This window comes from Rhodnius prolixus, unplaced genomic scaffold (genome assembly GCF_049639745.1).
Source record: "Rhodnius prolixus isolate KJV_2025 unplaced genomic scaffold, Rpr scaffold_6, whole genome shotgun sequence".
Taxonomy (NCBI): Eukaryota; Metazoa; Arthropoda; class Insecta; order Hemiptera; family Reduviidae; genus Rhodnius; species Rhodnius prolixus.
This window is the reverse complement of record NW_027411634.1, coordinates 32202648-32224288: the sequence shown is the minus strand read 5'-3', so window position 1 is coordinate 32224288 and position 21641 is coordinate 32202648. Positions and strand designations below refer to the sequence as shown.

The window sequence follows — 21641 nt, the reverse complement described above, 5'->3', positions numbered from 1 at the left end:
TTGTATAAAGAATTGAAGATAGCTTTTCCGTGAACTGGCCAAATCAAATTTTGTCAGGTACAAATGCAATCAGGAAATTCTAACTCCTTTTTACCCATTGAAGTCAGGTTGAATTAACTTTCTTTTCACAGAGCTAGTGGTTCTAACGGATACCCCACTCTAATTACATTAAATATTGTCACCATCTACACTCACAGGCCGGCAAATGTTGGTTACTGTTAAAGTTGGAGGTAACCGTATGCAAACTAGCTCATGACACATACTTCTACTCTTTACATACAAATTTTAGTGGGCACTTTAGTGTGGCCACGACAGATCTTTTAATCGCAGTGGATATGACTTATTATTAATCACCCCCTCATCAATCTAAATCACATTTGTATTGTTTCTACAAAGAAAAACCATTATTGAAAAGACCTAAAATTTACATACATAGCTTACGTGAGATCCTGGGTTAAGTCCGGCTGCCGCCTGCCATTGCATTTTCTCCATCAAAAAGCTTTAATCACACTGACCAGAAATGGACAGTGTTTTCTGTTTCAGAGCTGACTTAGCAGAAAGCTAATACCAAAATACGCGTCTTATTTAAAAACCAAAATAATTACTGTATCGTACTTAAATTGAAAATAACTCGCCCGAAGTCACGTTTTGATCCCAATATCTGAAACTCCCGTTAAAACTAGTAGAGGCATCCTAATGACAGATAAAAATAAAATTTAGCCATCTTGTCAACTTTGTCTGAAGACGATATCAAACCAAAAGATGATATCAAACCTTTCTAATTTGCCGAATCTGTCATTAAATCCACAATAAAATGACTATTTTGATGTATTCGGTAAATTCTAGACCTTTCATTTAATATTACTGCAATTGGTAAGATCCTGAAGTGCAAAACACCAAACAATTATAATCAATGAAAATTTTGGAAAATAAGTAAATAAGGAAAATTATAAAAATTATTTTTTATTCAACATAGTACCAGTGAAAAACATCATATGAATAAGAAAGAAATCCAAAAAACTAGTCGAAAAGACCTGCAAAAAAAAAAAAAATTTACAATAATGTAACAAAAACAAAAAACGAGGAAAAGAATATAAAAATAGGATTTAATTACTAACCAAATCCCATGTCATCATCAGATTCTGGTTCACTTTCAACCTTCTTCTTTTCCTCTTTCTTCTTTTCGCCTCCAGCAGGGGCAGCGGCAGCATCTGCAGGAGCAGCAGCTGAAATAATTTTAAAAAATTGTTACAACTATTTTATCTAACATTTAGTTAAACAATTTACAACGCTTGAAAAAATTATTGATAGGAAATTACCTACAAAAAATCATTACTTCTGTTTGATTAATTAATGTTGGCGAACAAAATAAGTTATCACATTAACTAAAAGAATGTTCGTACTTATAAATTTTTGTTTAGAAACTACCCAGCAACAATGTTGCGTAAATTACTTTTTGATTCCCACCAGGTAAAGGATTAGCTCAGTGCTTGGTTCACTGAAATCCCAGGTTTCAATCTAGCAGTTTGCCTTTCTACTTTCTTACCTTAAAAGTTCCTTACGTTTCACTCGACGGTGATGGACAATGTTTGTAACGAGAGAACATTGTTTGGAGGAAGAAATTGCAGTGAAAAGACTGAGGCGATAACAACTACTTCAGTTACATCCCATAAATTTAAAGAACTAATTTTTAAAAAATTGTTTCTCATTCGCGAGGACTAAGTATATCCTAATAAAATATAAAAAATGGCCGTCTGTTTCAAGGCGGTAATCTATTGCAAAATGATGCCTCTTCAAGAAAAGTTTAAGATAACTGCAAACGAAAAGCAGAGATACAGTTACTAAGAGTGAACGAATCTTAAAAAGCTTAAAATTCGTACGAGAACCAATAAATGGTACAAAACATATCCTCAACACTCATTCGTATTCAAAATTAAAAAGATTGTGTTTTTCTTCTTTTGCCTAGATTAAAACAACAAATAGAAAAAAAATACCCTAGTTTTTAATCAATCACCCCTTTTTGTATACAGGTAATAAACTTAAAAATAGAATACCTGGAGCCCCACCGGCGGCTGGAGCTGCACCAACACCGCTTCCTATATTCGTAATCAATTCCTTAACATTGATACCTTCGAGAGCCTTAGCAAATAATCCTGGCCAGTAAGGTTCCACATCTACTGATGCAGCTTTCAAGATAGTCTGAATCTTTTCACCCTACGATAACAAGACAGTACAAAATTGACATGAAATGGTAAACGAGATCAAGAGTAATTACAATTACAAGAATATTTTTTATTTAAAATAAAAGATGAATGGATAATTGGGCAGTGACACAGAAAGAAATTTCTGTGCCACCTTAACAACAATAAGGTTCAATTTGAAAATTATATGCATAAAAGGCTACTTAAATTAATCAGTTTTAGAATTTAAAGATATTATAAATAAAGCAAAAAAAAAACTTATATATTCCGTACTACATCTTAAAGCTATACATGTTCACACACGTGCAAGGAATTGACTAAAATTACTTACAGTTACAGCCACATCATCGTCGACAAGGATCAATGCAGAATAAACACAAGCGAGTTCAGCCTTAGACATTTTGTCAAATATTTTAATAAAATGTGCAAGTCGCCACAACAAAATAAGGAGGCCTTAGCTCCGAAGAGAACAAGCACAACAAGAATTGTAAAGGTTAACCTTAACGAACGTACGCTATTTGTGGTGTTGTACGACAAAGAACGTGGTTGTCATTGATGCTTAAACTCAATCGACAACAAAAATTCCCTATAAATATAATTTGAAGTATTATAGGGAATACTTATATATAGTTTTGATTTATATAAAATACTTGATTTTTTTTTAATTATAATATATTCGTTTTCCGACTAATATATTTTGTTAAAAATATATATATGATAGAAATAAAAATTAAGGGGTGTCCCTCGACCAAAGATCTTAGGTTTGAAGAATTAGGCAGTTTTCATGAGTAAGGAAATTTGTTAAGTAAATCGATGAAAAATCGGCGAGTTATGTACCTCTAATTACAAGGACTGCAGCAGATGTAAAAATTGTTAAATTGAATCTGTAGAAGTTGTAATAGCAAATGGAATCCAGGTAAAAATAAAAAAAAACCTGCAATTTCCACAGCACGTTTTTGTTGAGGTTTTAGTTCTTTTAAGTTTTCAGCAGCTATACTCACTGTTAAGGGAGAACTTTAGATCCGCAATACTGAACAATATCAATGATCAATGCTTTAGTCCAAATATTAAAAACAATGGAGAAAATTCTATTACGCTGAATAAGGAAAATTTCCTCGATATCTAAAAATACGATCTTCAGTACAAAATTTTACTAACTCGACAAATCACCAGCTTTTTGTGGCACTTCCTGTTAATAAAAACGAAATCAATGAAATAACTTTAACTTTAAGAGAACCCTTGACGCTTTCTTAATCGATAATCTATTCCTTCAAATTGACATTTAATAACTTCAAGAGCCTCCGAAAATTTCCTAGAAGATAGAATCACATCAACGGAAACAACTTGAGGATGTATTTGCCCAGAAGTGCATTGTTAAATTTTAAATGGAATATAACTCTCATGTATATAGACTATAAAATACGTTTTTCTCCAGTAATTTTGTATTTATGTATAAAATGGCTTTTAGTGAATAAATTCATTTCTAACCATCTTAAGCCTTTTTGAATGACTCCTTGAAGAAACAATCCACTTTTATACAACACTGTTTACAAAATGGGTTATTTATATTTTCTTTATATATTTCTATTATTGCATTTATTATATTTTGTTATACAAACTTTCCTTTGAGCCTAGAGATCTCTTTAAAAAAAAACAGAAACATTTAATTACATAATTATAATTAATTACACTTATAAAACTTTTATGTAAATTTGTTATATACCGTCAAATATCACAAAAAGTATTTAAACTACAGTTTTTAATTTTAAATAAATCAAGTTTTAAGAAGTAAAAAAATTGTAACTATTTGTTCAAGCCATATAAAATATAAAGATAAAACGGAAAATGTATTAAATTTCCCAAGACTGTAAAAAAAATACATTCTGGAACACAATCTTGACAGTTAAAAAGTACAAAAAAATTGAATAGTTAATTACTCAATAATTAGTAGCATCATTTCCTTCACTTTCCGCCTGAGTAATCTGGGTAAGTAAATCAGATAGTTTGTTTTTAAGCACTTCTACTCCCTTGGTCACAATGCTCTCCGGTCTTAGTGAACCACAACTTTCAACATTAAAGTAGAATTTATTTGGCTTTGCTTCCCAATTAAAGGGAGCTTCATCTGGAAAGAGAGATAAAAAAAACAGTTAAAACTTAATTAATATAATAACTTAAAATTCCAGATATTTTAACAAAAATGGCAGTTACATTGATCATCATCTAATTCTGTATATTCGCTTTTTGGCCATTCATCTGGTTTTGGAAATAATGTATGCCTCATTGAATTATCAGGGTCATATTCAAAACTAACGCCTGCCGTAGGATTCCATTTAGCGTGTTCTTTGCCAAAACCTTTCTTCGCATACGCTCTAAATTTTAATTCTTGTCCTTTTCGTAATTTCACAATTAAGATATCTGAAATAAAATTAGTACGAAAATCTTTCAACTACCTTTAGAACACATTTTGTTATTTTTTATATGCTTTAGTGCCAGTAGATTCATATATACTTGAATCCTTTATTTATTTACATTAACGACGATTAAAGAAGTGAATGAACAAAGACAATAAAAAAAACAATTAAGTATATTTAAGCAATTGCAAAGGTTCTAATCAATAAAATAATCAATCACTATCAAGAATTTTGTAAGAAAGTAGAGTATTGAACTTCTACTATGCCATGTACAGGGATAAGACAGCCTTAGAAAGACGTCGGTTTGCATAAAGTAGGTATCTCCTTTTTTTTACACAACTTTGGTTTGAAATCATACTTCTGCGCATCAAATGTGGTGAGACTGGTCTGAGGAACACTTATGGCTCCGTGGCAGTGGCCGTTCGGGGAGTAATTAATACGAAAATCATTGCCTCTTTTGACGTTCTTCAGATCCCTTGATGTTCAGGCTCTTAAGTTAGTATTTTATAAGTTAGGCCTCAATATTCACTAACAGTTAATAATGTCAACTATAAGTGCTTGTAACCTTTTGTAACATTGGGGATATATGAGGAAAAAACTACTGCAGGTGAATCAATTAAAAAAAATATGTCTATCACGAATAATCAAGTTCAATGACTCCGTACTGTCAATATATAAAAAAATGTCTGATTTTAACCTTCGAAGTACGCATGCTTATTGCATCCCTATACGGTTTCGGACTTCCAACCACAATCAAGAGTTAGAATAATGTTTGGGATAGAGATTTTAACTTCACTTATGTTTCCGTTCGCACTATACTTGCTGACTACATTAAGTATAACGTTTTCTCAAATGGAAAATAATAAAAACAACTCAAAAAGAATAATACACTCCGAAAAGATGAGTAATATTTCGAAAGGAGAAAATTAGAAACACATCCACATAATCTTTACTAATATTATAGTCGATTTTATACATCGTCTTTTATGGTTTCTGGCTGATTTCAGATTTTCATCCATTAAAAGCGCTTGATTGATCAGTATGGTGAAGAGCATTTGACTTCCACACTCTTTCTGTCAAGACAACACTCGCTAAAACATCACGAATGATTACAAAACCAACCATTTTAACAAACTACTGAGTACAAGCACATATTCTTAAAATAGCCCCAAACATTAACACACTCAACAAATCCATCACTTTTACTCAAATCGGAAACGAGACTTGAAAACTGTATAACCACCTCAAAAACTATGGCTCAGATACAGTCTGAGAAAAAGGATAAGTGCACAAACCAAATCTAACAAACAGTTATACCACAGCGAAATTTACAAATTTGTCTTTCCTACATTATATTGACCAGAGTTGGAGAAAAAGACCGGTACAAAGTCCAAATCCGCTTTTATAAAAACAACAAAACAGACTCAAGAAAAGAAACCACTTTATCAAAAACAATTACCAACCGGAAATTATGAAAAACACTATTGTAATCAGGAAAGAATGTGTAACTGAAAGAACGTAAACATATGAATTAATATATGAACATATGAACGGAACATATACGGCTCCTCAAAGATAGCTGATGTGAACTAACTCCAATTATTATTATTTTGGCGAACCTACAGGTTCTCTAAACTCTAGCTTACTTTCACACATATACTCACAAATCTACAAAGAGATAGCACTTTATAAACGTCGTACATTATAGTCACGAACACTGACACTTTCGGTAGCAACAACAGAACCAGTAATCGCATTGGATTTGTTTCATGGGCACTACCTTTATAAACTAAACATTTCATATACAGTTCTGATTACCCAACTCTTTTTGCTTCAAAGTAACAATAGGTTAAGTCAGGGATGCGCTAACAGGTATTCAAAAATATTATTGGAATATTAAAATAAAATCTTTCATTGCTTACCATCAGATTCACCATACTCATTTGCGTCTGCATCTTTATTTTTAGAAGTTGCTGGTACAACAAGGGGATTGGTTGTCTTTAGATCGGCTGTAGTTACATGCCTTGTTTGGTCATCCACGCACTTTACATCTAGTGTAAATTCTACACTACATTCTTGGCAGAAGTCAGGGCAAATACAATCCTATGAAAAATTCATTAAATAACTTTGTGTAAAGTATTAATTCTATTAGTAGCATGGCCGTTATCCATTCTACACGATTTTCTCTTCTTAGGAGCATCTTCAAGCAGTGTTGTCTGCAGCGAGAAAACTCTGTGCGGAGGCCGATAGTACACTAAAACAGCTTCGGCGCTTACGACTTTAGGTGTTGTCCACATAAATTAATAAATAAAAGTTGCGCAAATGTTGACTATGTTTTTCATTCCAGACAAGAGGCTATAAAAAAAAAACTCTAAGTTCGGTGGCGAAGACTTAGAGCGCAAACCTTGTAAAAACCAATTCAGACTTGTTACTTCGATAAATAAGTAAGAAAAATTTATTGAAACTTACCCGTGAATAAACTATTTTATCAACTACTTCATCAGAAGTTAATGGTATCAATCCAACTCTGGACGCAATGTATTCATCGCTAAGAACTGTTGAATTAGCTTCCAACTGAACCCAATCAATAGCGAGGGTTGGTGTTTCTGCGATAAATACTCTTCTTAAGCTATTTGCCACACTTTAAACAAATAATATGCAAATAATTTAAACCAGGTTCATAAAGTTTTACTAAAATTTTATATAAACTAACCTCAATTCTGTGTCTTCAATTTGAAATTTAACGTTTTCATCAGTTAAATCAGATACATGTACTGATGGCTGATTAGCATAGGGCATAATGGATCATTAATAAGCAAATTTATCCTAACAACAAATAAAAACGGTAGTCGAGCACACTCCTCTCTTCCCTGCAAACGAACTAAACTAACCTTTAGAGGAGGTTACTATTTGGTTTAAGCATTTGTGGCAATTGGCAAAGTCCGTCATTAAAATGTCCCAGCACTAATTTTTTTCGAAAGTTTGTTGGACTAATTCAATCAACATCACTAAGGAATAAACCATGTAATAACTAATGATTTACTAATTTAATCGAACATTTCTTAAGAAGTAATTACTATTGCTCTTTATTCGTTTTTTTTTTTTTTTTTTTTTGTATTTAAGGCTCGTCAACATCTGAGGTTATTGGTCTTTTATATCTCAATCCTTCATACCAACTTAAAAGTCCTCTTCGTTCCCATCAAAGCCAAACTCTGTTATCTGAAATTTCATTCCAAACTATCCCTCCTTTCTAATCCTCATTTCCAAGCCCTTTTAATCTCAAATCTACCCCTGATCCATGAGGATGGTCACAGCGCGACCAACCGAGTGCCTGATGTCGGCTATCCAGAAACTGTAGCATTATCTCTCGCCTTAGGGCTTATTACGGCTATGCTGGATGGCCTTCGTTCAAGAAATCAAGCAAATGTATGTGCGCTGACGCTAACGCATACGTAATGTACAAGATAATAGAGATATCTTGAAGTTCTCGGCACACATTCCATCGTAATAATAAAAATTACTGTTATCTTCCCCTATTCAGAGCAAGTGCTCAAATTTATTCATATATTCTCTGTAACAGTATAAACAAGAATCAGACTGATTTTTCTAGTAACTCAACCGGCTTTAGAATAAATACATTTTTGTAAAGATTGTTATTATTCATTAGGATACAATAAAATATATTTGTAATATAAATTAATGTTAAATTATAGATACAGCACTAATTATGTTTTCTTCTTTGACTAAATTTCACCTGATATTTTTTAAATTTATTTCAGTAATTCCTCTCTCCTATAGAGAGTGCTACCGCTGGGTAGCTTCTCTCCTCCTGCTTTCCTCCCGCACCAGTTTTTCATACTCTTCATATTTATTTATTGTATACGAAGTATTCTGATTGTAAATTACAAAATGAATTAAAAAAAAAATTGAATAATTCAAAGTTACAGTAAATTACTAAAAGTGAGGACGACGTTCTTTTACACAACTTACATCTTGGTATCAAGATTGAAGATAGAGTTTCTTCAGGATAATCAAGTACTTTATATTCAATGCAGGTGCCAATTTAGTCTCCTTTAGTAGGATGTATTCCAGATTAGAAGACTGCTTTGTTTTACCCTATCTGATTTTTTCGTTCATTTCCGAATGAAATCCTTAATAAATAAATAAAAATCTTTATGAACATTTGAAAACCAGGGTAAAAGTTTTTTAAAATTAATCTAATCATAAAACATGTCCGAAAGTTAAGCAGTTCAAAGAATTTGTGCTGGGCAATTTTGCTTATATTTCAAAAGAAGAAAAAATATAGGTCACGCAACAAATTTCCACATGGGATAAAATATTTGAAAAATTGGTTTCTTTCCAACCTCCAACAAAATTTCTTCACCATTAGCCCTGCTTTAAAAAAAACATTTTTAATTTTTTTCATCAACTTGAAATGATGTGTAATTATTTAAATAAAGTTTACTAAGTCCACCGTGTATGTATTATTCGCATTAAACTTTCACGTCCATAATTGATTGTCTTAAATGTATTTTCCACAAAAATAAAGTATTTTTAATAAGTATTTTGTTTTCAAACAATTTTTTGTAACTGTTTTTATAAAAATATAATTTTTTTCTGAGTTTGCCTGAAAAGTCTGTTAAAGGCTAGAAGGGCCATATCTGATACATAATACAAGAGACCCGACGGAGCTACACATATTTCTTAATTCAAATTTTGACTTTACATGCCCTAGAGCTGACGAGGAGAATGAAAACAAGCTGTAATTTAGCTTGGAAGAAAACGGTAACAAAAACGTTAGAAATGAGGTAAATCTAAATCCTCTTGATCCTCATTTACATTTATACCTCCAATTGCAAGGTTACTCTAAGGCTTAGGGCCTAAGTGCAATACAAGAGATCCTTCTGTTCGCAGTGGATTTCGCCTTTCTACTTACTTACTCGCCCATCTAACATTTTTGATGCATTCCGGACACAGATGTCTAGGAACAACAGCAGAGCTATTCTGGCATGAGTAACTGGACAGGTACACAAATAATATTACTTGATAACAAAAGTTGGTCTTTCAGCGGTTATTTTTAATCTTCAAAAAGATCTTCTTTACTACTGATTTCTGACTAGATTGCTAGGCATTTTATTTTAAAAGAAACTGTGAAAGTATTATATTAAAAGGCAAGCCACTCATAATGAAAACACCAATAAAAGATGCTGAATAAATTTATTATTTTTTGTTTCAAAATGTTAATGACAAGAATTGGATCATAAACTAAAAATAAAACAAAATTAAATTAAAATTGCCATTCTCTTTTAATTAGATTCTTGACTAGATACAATTAATAGCAATAAAAATGGAGAAATTCTATTAACATAATAATGATAACAAAAAAAAAATAATCAAATTAGATTTAAACATAATTTTTACTTTATTTCTTCACTTTATTTTTAGTTTTTTATTTAATTTTTTACTCTTTATATTTTTAACATGAAAATGTTAACAAAATTTTCAACTTTTTAAAAAAATCAATAAGAAGACCATTTATTTACATAAAAAAAGGAAGAAAAACCTTATACATTAATGATGATGAAAAGGAGAGGATACAAATTTCGTGAAGTGATTTTTTCTTTTTGGCTCATTTCATTGCAAGGGAAGACATTAATTGATTCATTTAAAGAAAAATAAAAGTTTACAGTCATTACTTATCTATCTATATTATTATATATGTAATCATTATATTAAAAGATTTTAATGACTGTAAATGAAAAGATCAGCCTCATTATTAAAATACAAATAGGCCATATTCTTCCCTCAAGACACAAATTTTCATCTTTGGCTTCATATAAAAAATTTGTTTTTATCTTCTTAAATTTTTTATCACTAGTTCTTAAAAATTTACTTTTATTTATATATTAATAATCGTAATATAACAAATACAAATAAAAAGCCACTACGCAATTGTACGAAATAATATTATACTACGGCTTACACCACTTTTGCCCATTTTTTCTCTCTAATTATATTACGAATTCTTACTGATTACAATAGCTTTAGAAATAACAAAAAGTGTAATAACAAAAAAAATTTCTTAAGGAACCATATATAAGATTATTGGATACCCGTGCCTCATTTATGTTGAGTTGAAAATAATAAATTTGGAGTAGAAATTTGTGTTAGCTTCATCTGCTTTAGTTTTAAGTTAAATAAAATTAAAGAGAAGGTACTTTTCGGCAAATATTTATTGAATATGCTTTATATCAGTGGATGAATGGTGTGTGGAAAATATAAAAAATACCGTGAATTTATCAAGGCAGAAAAGGGTGAAAACGATCTGAACGGAAGCAATTTAACTCGCCATTTAAACTGTCACGTTATCTGGCTTGTGTAAAAACAAATATAAAGCGTTACAGTTAACATGATTCAATGTCAAACAGTTTCTTTAAGAGGAAAAAACTGATCCTTTCAATACGTTTATCTTTCAACACCGATCAAAAACAACGATCTCTTGCAATCCATTAAATTTTAAGAAAAAAAAGTGCTGTATGCTCGCGAAATTTGAGATTTATGGTTAAAATGATGAAATATATGAATGAGAGAGATTTTAGGAGACGAAAGTTATAGATTTACGGAGATCTCGTTTGAGTAAGACAAACATGGAGGATGGATAAGAAACAATGAAGAAATCCAGGTAATTAGAAGATAAAAAGGGCATCCAAAATAGCACAACAGCTGGATGAAGTACAAAATGATCTTCATGATGTAGGCACTAGATGGAAACGCATACTAGCGAACAACAGGCAAGAGTAACAGAAACGCAATCAAGAGGTCCAGAGCCTCTATTGGGACTGCAGATCCATAAAATAGATAGTTAATTAACTAACCCACCGTCTGTTGTCATATATCACAGAATTCTTGTGCCAGCAACATTTTAAACACTTTGCTGTTGATTGATTTATTGACTACAAAAATTTCTGAGACATTATTAGATGAGATTTAATGATTCTATTAATTTCGTTGGTAAAATTCCATTCAATGGAACCGATGAAGCAAAAGGTTGACAACACTGCTCTACGTTCGTCTGGAGCTTCTTTAGGGAGAGCAGAATACTTTGTAACTGATATAAAATTTATAACTGAAAAGTTAAAATTATTTTTGGCGTTACTGATTGCAACTATGTGTGATGATAGCCGCTGTGACATTTTGTCGAAATAATGGTATTAGATTTTAGAAGAAGGATTTGATGTTGACAATGTATTTAGATCTCCCTAAAGAAGTTCCTGAATAAAGAGCATCACTAGTAACTGAAATCTGTTTCCAAATTGTTTTTATTACTTTTCTCTTAACATTGCCGAAAAACTCCTCATATTTTAAGGCCTGACGATTTTGAAATCAGTTAAATCATAAATATTTCACTATTAAAGATAACTCATTAACTTAAAATAAGCAATACATATTCATTCTGGAACAGAAGTATATTAAAAAGAAATATTAATTTATAAACCTTAAGTCATTTTGTAACTAGATTACAATTCAGCTAAGTTTAGATGAAATATCTAAATGCTAGATTCTTTGTTAGACACTAACGTTTTACTTTCTCATACCACTAGTAAGAAAGTTTGTTTAAAACTTTTATTAAAATAAGTTTAAAAGCAAATAAACTGAAGATAAAGATTGAATTATGTTGCAAATTTTGACATGATTTCCCTGATTACTTCAATAATTTTTTTGGTTTTGTTTAAGAATTCGTCGTAATTTATATAGTTACAATTTTGCATTAATATTAATAATTATGTCCATATTATAAATAAAGTTGGCGATATAACATATATTAATAAATAATAACTAAATTCTGCACTTACTGAGTGCCTTTCATTTAGTTATTTATTATTATTATTATAATAATTATTTTACCGACGCACGAAATAACCGATTCATTCAGAAGCGCTCCTTCTTCTTTTTGCTTTTGTTTTATGACTTACTGTTATCATCACGACTTAAAAGTCCTGATAACATCTTTAATAACTGCCCTACATATTGGACAATGGCCGCATCCTTTGCCACGCCACTGTTGAACTGAACACTCGAAACACATGCACATATGTCCACAGGTATATAGTACAGAGTCTACGGGACGTTCATAGCAAACTGAACAATCGGATGGTCCGCCGCCGCTGGATAATGTAGAATTGTTAATACTAGTCTCTACCCATTCTCTAATGCCATCGGCCGTTGGATCCAGTGTTGAATACGATGTACCACCAACTGGCTGCAACATTAATAACACATTATTTAGATTAAATTATAAGGATTCTATGGAACAATTATTCGAAAAATGTGACAAAAAGTACCAACATCAGAATGCTAACAAGAGAGAATGAAAGACTTTTTGCAGGTAATAAAGCATTCTTAAACTTAAATTTCTTTAAAACAACATTTAAAAGCGCATCTAAAAACTCCATTTTTTATTTTTTAAGCCGATCTAGAGAAATATTTTCATGAGACACCTACTTGATTAGATAATTAATGTTTACTTAGCAGGGATGCTGCTAGAAAAAAAAACGAAAGATCGTTTCTTACAACGAAGTCTACCGAAATGCAGTGTGGAAACTAGAAAGAATACGTATGAAGAAGTAAAGAATTGTTTCTTATAGGCAAGAAATCGCTTGGTACTCATCTATTTTAATATCATACCAACTTCTTCACCTGATTCAAGGAGTTTAAGGTAAACAATGAAACTGCATGGAGAATATTAGACGAAGGTGGTTAGAACAGACGAGAATCTGGCAATAATGGAACACTTTTCACACAGAATCTAATAGTCTTGACTTTGCACGTCAACTTTCCATTTGAACGGAGCAATAATGGATAAGTGCCCTATTATCAGATGAGTCCAGATCCTGGCTTCAGTCAAAGACAACGTACTTTGGGGCTTTCAAAGTGAACAGCCCGAACTGTATTAAAAATCATAATAGTAATAAAAACAAAACTTTTTTTTAACAAAAGCATTGATTTGGCCAAATAAAAAATAATGCAATGGTGCACTATGAAAGTTTAAAGATGCTTACTTCTATATAAGTCGGGCTGTAAGTAGGCTGATGTGGTGAGCTGTGAGTGATGGGCGGATATGGATTAGACTGTGCTGCGTTCTGACTTGGAGGCGGCAAATTAACTACAAGTACTGTGCCACCTCCAGCACTGGGTGCTGTAGCCACTGTGACAGGACAGCATCTCTCCTGAGGGGTGGCCACGACCGCTCGACTTGCTGGTCCACAACCTACAATTTCAATTAGACACATATCGTCAGATTAGATTTTCATTCCTCTTTAATAAAAATTAATAAGGCAATTTTATTCAAATAAAAGATACTTACTTTGGTGTTGTACTGGCGGTAGAGCAGAAGTGAGAAGTCTAATTGCTTGCGTCGTACCATAAACATCAAAAAATGCCCATAATGTTAGTGACTGGTCTACATGCATGATTGTAACAGGTTGGCCACCATTTTTAGACATCTGTACTTCACCAGATGACGTTATAACAAATGCAAGTTCGTCACCTCTTAATGGGCCAGTAGCAACATCTTTACTAACTACCCAATATTCAGGACGGTCTAATAATATATCTGCATCATCTGGTAAATTGTTAGGTCCTAATGTGGATGGATCGCAGGAAGTTAGGCCCATAGCAAGTGCGCCAAGGTATAATGGTTCTGTGGCCAATACCTGCACTACAATTTTTTCCCCAAGAGCTAATGGTCGGCCAGTAAACACGTAACCTTGACAGAATTCCGTCTCAGAACGACTTGCAATACAACGATCTGCACTTAATCGTAAGTTCCGACCTCTGGTTCTGAAACACAAAGAGAGAAAAGTTTAAAATACAGAAAGAGAACTCGCACTATACTTAAAGAAACTAATTTTTTGAATTTAATTAATGAATTTTAATCATTTATTAGTAAACATACTTTACTGTAAATTTCTTCTATTAACCATTAAATAAAATCCAAGGCCTAGAGACCGGGAATCGAACCCAGTACCACAATGCATATTAGCTTTGCAGGTCTCGCCTCTTAACCGCTCGGCTACCGTGGGGCATTTTTAATCATTTATTAATAAATTTTATTAATTTATTAATTATTAATAAAAATAGCAAGCAATTCAGAATTGGAGTTTTCATTTATAGTAAATGAAGGGGAATCCAAAAAAAATCATCATAGTTGCTTGAAAAGAGGGTGGAATTGAGAAATACATAAAAATAACTGTTAACAGATTAACTTTATAATTACCTATGAAAAGGTAACGGTACGAATTTCATTGATGGATGTTGATAACGTAAAGGAAGCGGTGTAGGTAGATCTTCAAAATTAGTAGCATCTTCAGGTGCGTCCACAGCTACAACTGGTTGCTGTTGATTGTGGTGTTGATGTGGGGTGCTTTGATGGACAGTTAAGCCAGCAAGTTGAGGCAGAATCAGTTGTTCTACTTCATCTTGATGTTGTACAATTTGCTGTAATCAGAATAAATAAATACAATTTTTTCAGACTGATAATTAATAAGAAATTTTAATTTCTACTATTTTAATACTTTTAAGCCAATTAGCTTAATTAAAAGTTCCCAAAAGAACCTTGTCATTACTATGTTACTTTCACAATCTGAATTATCTGAAGAAAACAATTTAGACTGTATAAAACAATTTTTTTTTTCACTTTCCCAGCGCTTTTAATGGACATTTCCACACTACACATTATGCTATCAGTTTTACTAATTTTGTTTTATCAGTTTTGTAATTTCCAAAAAGTAAATTCAAAAAAAAGTACCGTAGAATTTCTCTGTTGGTTTCCAACATTGCCCTGTGGTTGTTGAGTATGCCTACGCCTTTGGGTATTATTTAAATTCTGTCTTGGATCTACAAATTGTACGGCTGTACTATTTCCATAAATATCTAACATTGCCCATAATTGTCCTCTTGTATCTACACCGCTGAAGAATACACCTTTTTCCTCGCCATTCACACCGAAATGTACATCACCTGCTACGGTCACATAATAGAAAAGTACAGCATCTTTTTCACATAATCGTTCAGCTAAAGCTTTCGCCCAGTATCCAGGTTTGTTTGTTAAATCTATAAAAATTAAATTAAAATTACTTGGTTGAAAACTCAAATTTATTCATTTTTAATTATAAGTGGAGTTTAAAAAAACTAACCTGGGCAAGCGTACTTTGGAAGACAGTATCTCATTGTACTTGGATCATGATTAGTAAATCCAAATCGTAATACGCCACTCCAGTTATTGGATACTCCAACGAACTTTAAATATATCTGAAACAGAAATTGGTACAAAATACAGACATGATTATAGGTTTAACAGTTTAAGATTTCTAAAAATATTAAGAAATCTTGTAACAATTTTATTTTTGTAATACAAAACTGAGCTAAAATCTTTCAGAATTAGAATTAATCAATTTGGAGTAAAATGTATAGAAAATATTTAAAAAAAAAGTAATTTTCAAGTTCTCAACACATTCTACACTCCAAATCTTCCTAACCATCTTCTACATAATTCTGTAAGGTTTAAAATTACTCATGATACTTTTGTAATAATAAAAGGAAATAAATATTTTTTTAGTTATACAAAGCATACTCTCTTTCAAGTTTGAAAGATTACTACGAAAGAAATTATTTATAAAAATTACCTTTTCAGCAATTTTGACAGGCCTATCAGAGAAAGCAACACCTTTACAGAAACTTTCAATTCTTCTGGCTACAGTACCATCTCTAGATATCATAATATTTCCGCCATGAACTTCATGGAACAACAAGGGAGGTAAATTGTTGGTTACATTCTGGCCACTGCTTACTCCCCTACCTGCTGAAAACATTAACATATTTTTAATTATATATTGAACGTTAAATATTAAAATTAATTTAAATTTTTCAAATATAATTCTAAAAAAGTACTTAGATGAGTTTATAGATCAATTTTGAACTGAATTTCTTGCAAAATATTACAAAAATTCATCGTTCAAAAAGACTTACTCTTTAGACCATTTAGAAGATTACATCAAGTGTGAAGGATATAAATGTTATGGAGTGGGGGAGAATTGCTGGGAACTACCCGGAGTGTGACACAATAGACCGTTTTGGTGAATTTATTTGACCGCTATACTAAGGACTGTAATTTAAAGCACGTAGAAATGGAAAAACAACAATAAACAAAAAAACACTGAGCAGAAAATCAAAAATAAACGTTATAAGTGAGTAGAACTGTAAACCAAGAATTCTTTACTTATTTCTACATTTCCATTTCATGTCCTGAACATTCCGGCAACATTTGTTTACGTTCTGCTCCTTCTTCATGATTATTCTTTCTGACAACAATTAAAAATTGTAAAATATACTTTACTTTAATGCTGCATAATTATTTGACTAAAATTAAAATATTATTTTTAATTTTTCAACAATTATAGAAATTAGCAAAACCAACAAATTAATGTTTGTTTTCTTTTAAATAATTGTTTTAATCGAAACAAAATATTTTTACATTTTTTTAACTTTGAGATGTCGAGTGATTGAAAAATATAATGATAATAAAAAACTTACTTCTAACTATAAAAAGAAATGGTCTATAAAATTTGCAATTAAATTAGCTTTGAAGGTAACAATAATGACAAAGAAGTAATAGATTTTGATAATTTTAAGTATTACACAATCCAAAGCAACTATTAGTCTTAAGTAAAAAATAAAAATGGGATTTTTCTTTTAATTGACAGAAGAAATAAATGAGTATGAACAAAAGTGGTAATTAACACTTAATTTGGATTTTTTTTTTTTGCAATAACCTTAAGTGTAGCAAAATTTTGAAATTAGTTAATAAACATTTTGATGACATGTAACATAAATTATTACAATCTTTCAGTTGTTTGATTGACTTTGAGGTTTCACTGTTAATAATCAGTTTTGGTATTTATTGCCAATTTTTAAATCAAGGTTACAAAGGAAATTTGTCAACCAAAAATGTAACTTTGCAGTATCGATTTCTGAGTTTTTCTCGAAATCAGGACCTATATATATTTTTTTAAAATTATAAACCTATTATTATTATTTTTAAACAATTTTATAGGACAAGTGATGTTTAGATTCTCTCAAGGAATAGTCTTACCCATTTCTCTAATGTGTGACAATACAACAATCTTAAGACAAAAATTATCTTTATAATTATTTTATTTTATTTGTATTCATAGAATGTTTTTAATTTATTGAAAACAGCTTTAGAGAAATAAGATTTTAATTTTTGTTAATTCTTTTCTCATTCACGTTTCAGTCATTTAATTATAAGATGACCATAATGCACCTACTTAAAAATGATAACAGTATTGAACACAATTTATTCATTAATTTTATAAAAATAATATTTCTTTGCAGAAAAAATTATTTCTATTTATATATTTTTTTAGTTAATGTGAGGGGCCGAATGCGCGAGCTGAGGAAACAGGAAGAGATCACTCCAATCACAACACAGTATAATATTGTTAGTCTTCAAACACAGTATTTATTAAAAAATAAAACAAATTATCAACAACAAAATGAACTTGTCCCAAATAATCCTACCCTCTACTAAGTAAATAACTCCCAAAGTGGAATATTATTGATACTTATTATTATTATTATTAGATAGATTGCGAAGTTATTAATTCTTTATTAATTATTAATTAAAGGTCAAAACAAAATATCAACAAATAACCAAATTAAATTATTCCCAATGATTTTTCCCGTACTTATTACCTATACAGACCCAGTTGAATATTATCATACAATTATATATCTAAGTTGACTATAACCTATCGCTAACCTACCTAATCGCCCCAGCACATCAATAAGTTACATTTACAATCATACAGATACAAACTACCAAATTCCGTCCTTGCAACCGCTGAGTCGACCAACTCTGGGGCTTAACAAACACCGCAATTAAAGTTACTATTGGGCCACAATAACTCACCAGCCATCAGGACCAGCCAGCCTGGGTCTTCTGTCCTCTGAAGCCCAGAAACAACTGAGCCACGTGGCCAGCCAGTAGCCCAGTTTTATACACGGTGTCGACTCAGCGGTTCTCACCACCGTAGTTTGCAATACTTTTTAGTCCACTGACCCTTACAATTAAAATAATTAATTTTTTAATATATTTCTTTTAACACACATACAAACACAAAATAACAGATGAGAAAGTAAGATTTATTTATTTACGGCAAGGAGCAGATGGTAACCATTTCCTCAGGTGTAAATATATAAAGGGGGGACTAGTTAGGGGAAGTAACTGGATGAACAAAAGGAAATCGAAGGGGAGGGAAATCAGGATGCATCTGTTGGAGTAGGCAAATAGCACCAGCTGGGGGATGTGATTTAGTCCAGGTGGACAAAATTCGTGTCTAAAAATGGCTCCCAGCTGTTTTAGAACAGTATAAATCAGCTATAGAGCTTAAAATCATAGTTAAACAAAAGAATGTTTGGAACAAAATGCCTTAGTTTACTTTCAGTATAAGCTTTTTCTAAACAAATTCTAAAGTTCTGTCGTAAAAAATATTACTGTAATGAGTTGACTAAAATAGGTATAGAATTAGTGAAAGATTGGTAAACTTGATTTGGTCTACCGAAATGGACAATAACTTTGATTTTATCAATCGTAGCACGCAAATTTATTGTATTCCTAACCAGTTTGGGACTTCCATCCATTAGTTAGACATAGATTAGTCAGTTTGGTGTAGAGATTTCGCTGGAGGAGATGATTAGTAAGGGGAAAAAGTAGCTATTAAAAAAACCTTCCCCTCAAAAAATCCATTCTATCATGCATCAGATAAAAGAAAGAAAAAATCCTCTGCTAAAGACTAGTCGTCACAACTACAAGCAGCCGATACGCCGATTTGCAACAAGTGGGATACAATACATGCTGAAGTTTAACACGCCACGAGCACCCCAGCCTGTTTCAAATACAAGTAACACTGTTCCTAAAAATGGGAAATAAGTAACTAGATTAAATAAATGTTATTTTTCGTAGCAAGAAGGTTTTAATCTTGTTTTAAATGCACAATTTCATTCAACTTGCACGAAGAGCTTCTATAAAAATACGTACTGCCTTCTATATAATAACATGTTTCAGGAAATGTATAAATTCATATCCTGGAAACATTACTAAAAAAAACAACAAAAAAATGACAAGGTCAATGCCTTCCTTATATCGGGGGGAAAAAAACCTCTTGTATGGTTTCTAAAGTTATATCTTAAAGGCCAAGGTTTGGAAGTTGAATAAATTTAAGGGCTAATAAAAACTGTAATCAACTTGACCCAAAAATACAACCTATTCTTGAAAAGATTTCGATAAAACTGGACCATTTAATAAAAGATTTGGTTATTATTGTAAATAATGTTTGTTAAAAAGAAGTACAAAAATTGAATAAAATTTATTAAATTCGTATTTATCATTATTACAAAGAGACACATATAAATAAAAATACAGGCGCCATTAAATTGATAAAAAAGTAGTTGATAACCAAGAGTACTTGTTGTTTTTAAGGTCATTCTTTTCATAAAAATATAATAATATTCCAAATAAATTTATTAGTCTTTCTCTGAATACGAATTTATTAGAAAATTTATTAGATAAAATTATTAGAAATCTTTTATTTTTAAACTGCGATGTGTTAATAGGAATAATGATTCAGGGGATTTCCAAACTTTATAAAGAGTAAAATTGAACCAATTACTGGTTGAATTTTGAACTGAGTTTCTTATTTATTATGAATCATAACAGTTTCTGAGAAATACGTTTAATTTTTCAGATATTTACTCATTTAAATAGTATACTGTATGAGTGTTATTTATAGAGATAGGTCCAAATAAAAATTTAAAATTTCTCATAATTGATTCAAAAGTATTCCAACGTATTACGGGTTACGAAAAAGATTTATTAATATAGTAGTGTGATAATTGTTTTATAATATTCCACATTCTTGGAATCTTAGAAACTAACTTAGAACTAAACAGAGTATTCAGATAGTAGTAATAAATAGTGTGAAAGAAAAAAATGGAAGTGAAGGAACCGGAAATCAATAGTATTCTTCAGCAGTATGGCCCACCATCAAGTAGGAGAAAGTGAACCTGATTAACAAGCTTATTTGGAAAGCAAAGGGAAGCTGTAATGATAAAAGATCGCGGGATTAACAAGGATTAATGGCGGGACAGAGACTTCTACCCAGGAATTCCAGGCTAAAGGCGCTAAAAATTCAATTTATCTCCACAGATAATAAATAAACTGTTCTGAAGTGAGACTTTAGTCGAGAGTTAAACTTGATTGTTTAAAGTCTAAAAGTAAACAAACAGGTAATATTTAATGATTATAATAAAATAATTATTTATAAAATTAAGATTATAATTAATAATAAAAAATAAAAAACAGAAACATACCTAGACAAGTAAGACAATAACAGTAATAATAATAATAGAAATATATGTGCTCGTGATGATGATTTGGCAGACGAAATGGTAGAACCATGTGAGTGAAATATTAAATAAACAAAATAACAACAAAAAATAAACGATCTATCACAACTAAGGAGGATTTATTTAGACGGCACTGGCCAGACTGAGTCGAGACAACGCGGCACACTGAACGGGTTAGTACGTATATATTGGGAGGTTAAAGTTGTTTTCTTTTTAATTCTCTCTCACTCACTCTCTCTCTCTCTCTTACTATTCGGAGTTTTGTGGGAGAAGGGGGGAGAGAGAGTTTAGAGGTGGTGGCCAGTCAGTACCAGGAAAGGCCCTTGAAGGCGAGCCAGCTTCGTATTATACGACCTTTATCCCGAACTGAGGCCAGTTCCGCTAAAACACACACGCATACGCACGAAATGTATCTAAACATATTAAAGTATTAGTCATCATCTCCTTCTCAATAATCTCCTCTTCCCCTATCGCGCTACAACACCAATACTATTAAAGATTACAATAATATTATTTTGTGGCCCCCGTAGATAATTTCTGTGAT

General features: G+C 31.4%; 3 protein-coding genes across 20 annotated transcripts in view; all 3 read right to left on the bottom strand.

Moving 5' to 3' along the window:
• Window positions 1-946: 946 nt before the first annotated feature.
• Window positions 947-2740, bottom strand: RpLP1 (Ribosomal protein LP1). The gene is made up of 4 exons (XM_074140971.1): window positions 2533-2740; window positions 2055-2214; window positions 1119-1226; window positions 947-1034 (listed from the first exon to the last, which is right to left on the bottom strand). Exons 1-4 carry the CDS (start codon window positions 2599-2601, stop codon window positions 1021-1023), a joined length of 351 nt encoding a protein of 116 aa, XP_073997072.1. The 5' UTR covers window positions 2602-2740; the 3' UTR covers window positions 947-1020.
• A 1107-nt stretch (window positions 2741-3847) lies between these two features.
• On the bottom strand, window positions 3848-7512 carry Polr2C (RNA polymerase III subunit RpII33). Its single transcript, XM_074140968.1, has 5 exons — window positions 7326-7512; window positions 7082-7253; window positions 6535-6715; window positions 4410-4616; window positions 3848-4323 (listed from the first exon to the last, which is right to left on the bottom strand). Exons 1-5 carry the CDS (start codon window positions 7409-7411, stop codon window positions 4139-4141), a joined length of 831 nt encoding a protein of 276 aa, XP_073997069.1. The 5' UTR covers window positions 7412-7512; the 3' UTR covers window positions 3848-4138.
• Window positions 7513-9812: 2300 nt separating this feature from the next.
• The window catches only part of neur (E3 ubiquitin-protein ligase neur), a 130952-nt gene continuing 119123 nt past the window's right edge, over window positions 9813-21641 (bottom strand). For 8 of the 18 annotated variants that reach the window (XM_074142124.1, XM_074142127.1, XM_074142126.1 and 5 more), the window contains 7 exons: window positions 16297-16472; window positions 15808-15922; window positions 15420-15724; window positions 14889-15109; window positions 13977-14452; window positions 13672-13880; window positions 9813-12872 (listed from right to left, as the gene is read on the bottom strand). In XM_074142124.1, coding sequence (XP_073998225.1) covers window positions 12594-12872; window positions 13672-13880; window positions 13977-14452; window positions 14889-15109; window positions 15420-15724; window positions 15808-15922; window positions 16297-16472 — 1781 coding nt within the window. In that variant the 3' untranslated portion in view covers window positions 9813-12593. Of the gene's footprint in view, window positions 12873-13671; window positions 13881-13976; window positions 14453-14888; window positions 15110-15419; window positions 15725-15807; window positions 15923-16296; window positions 16473-18602; window positions 18749-21061; window positions 21272-21641 lie in introns of those variants that run through there. The other 10 variants (XM_074142129.1, XM_074142125.1, XM_074142128.1 and 7 more) reach the window with 6 other exon arrangements.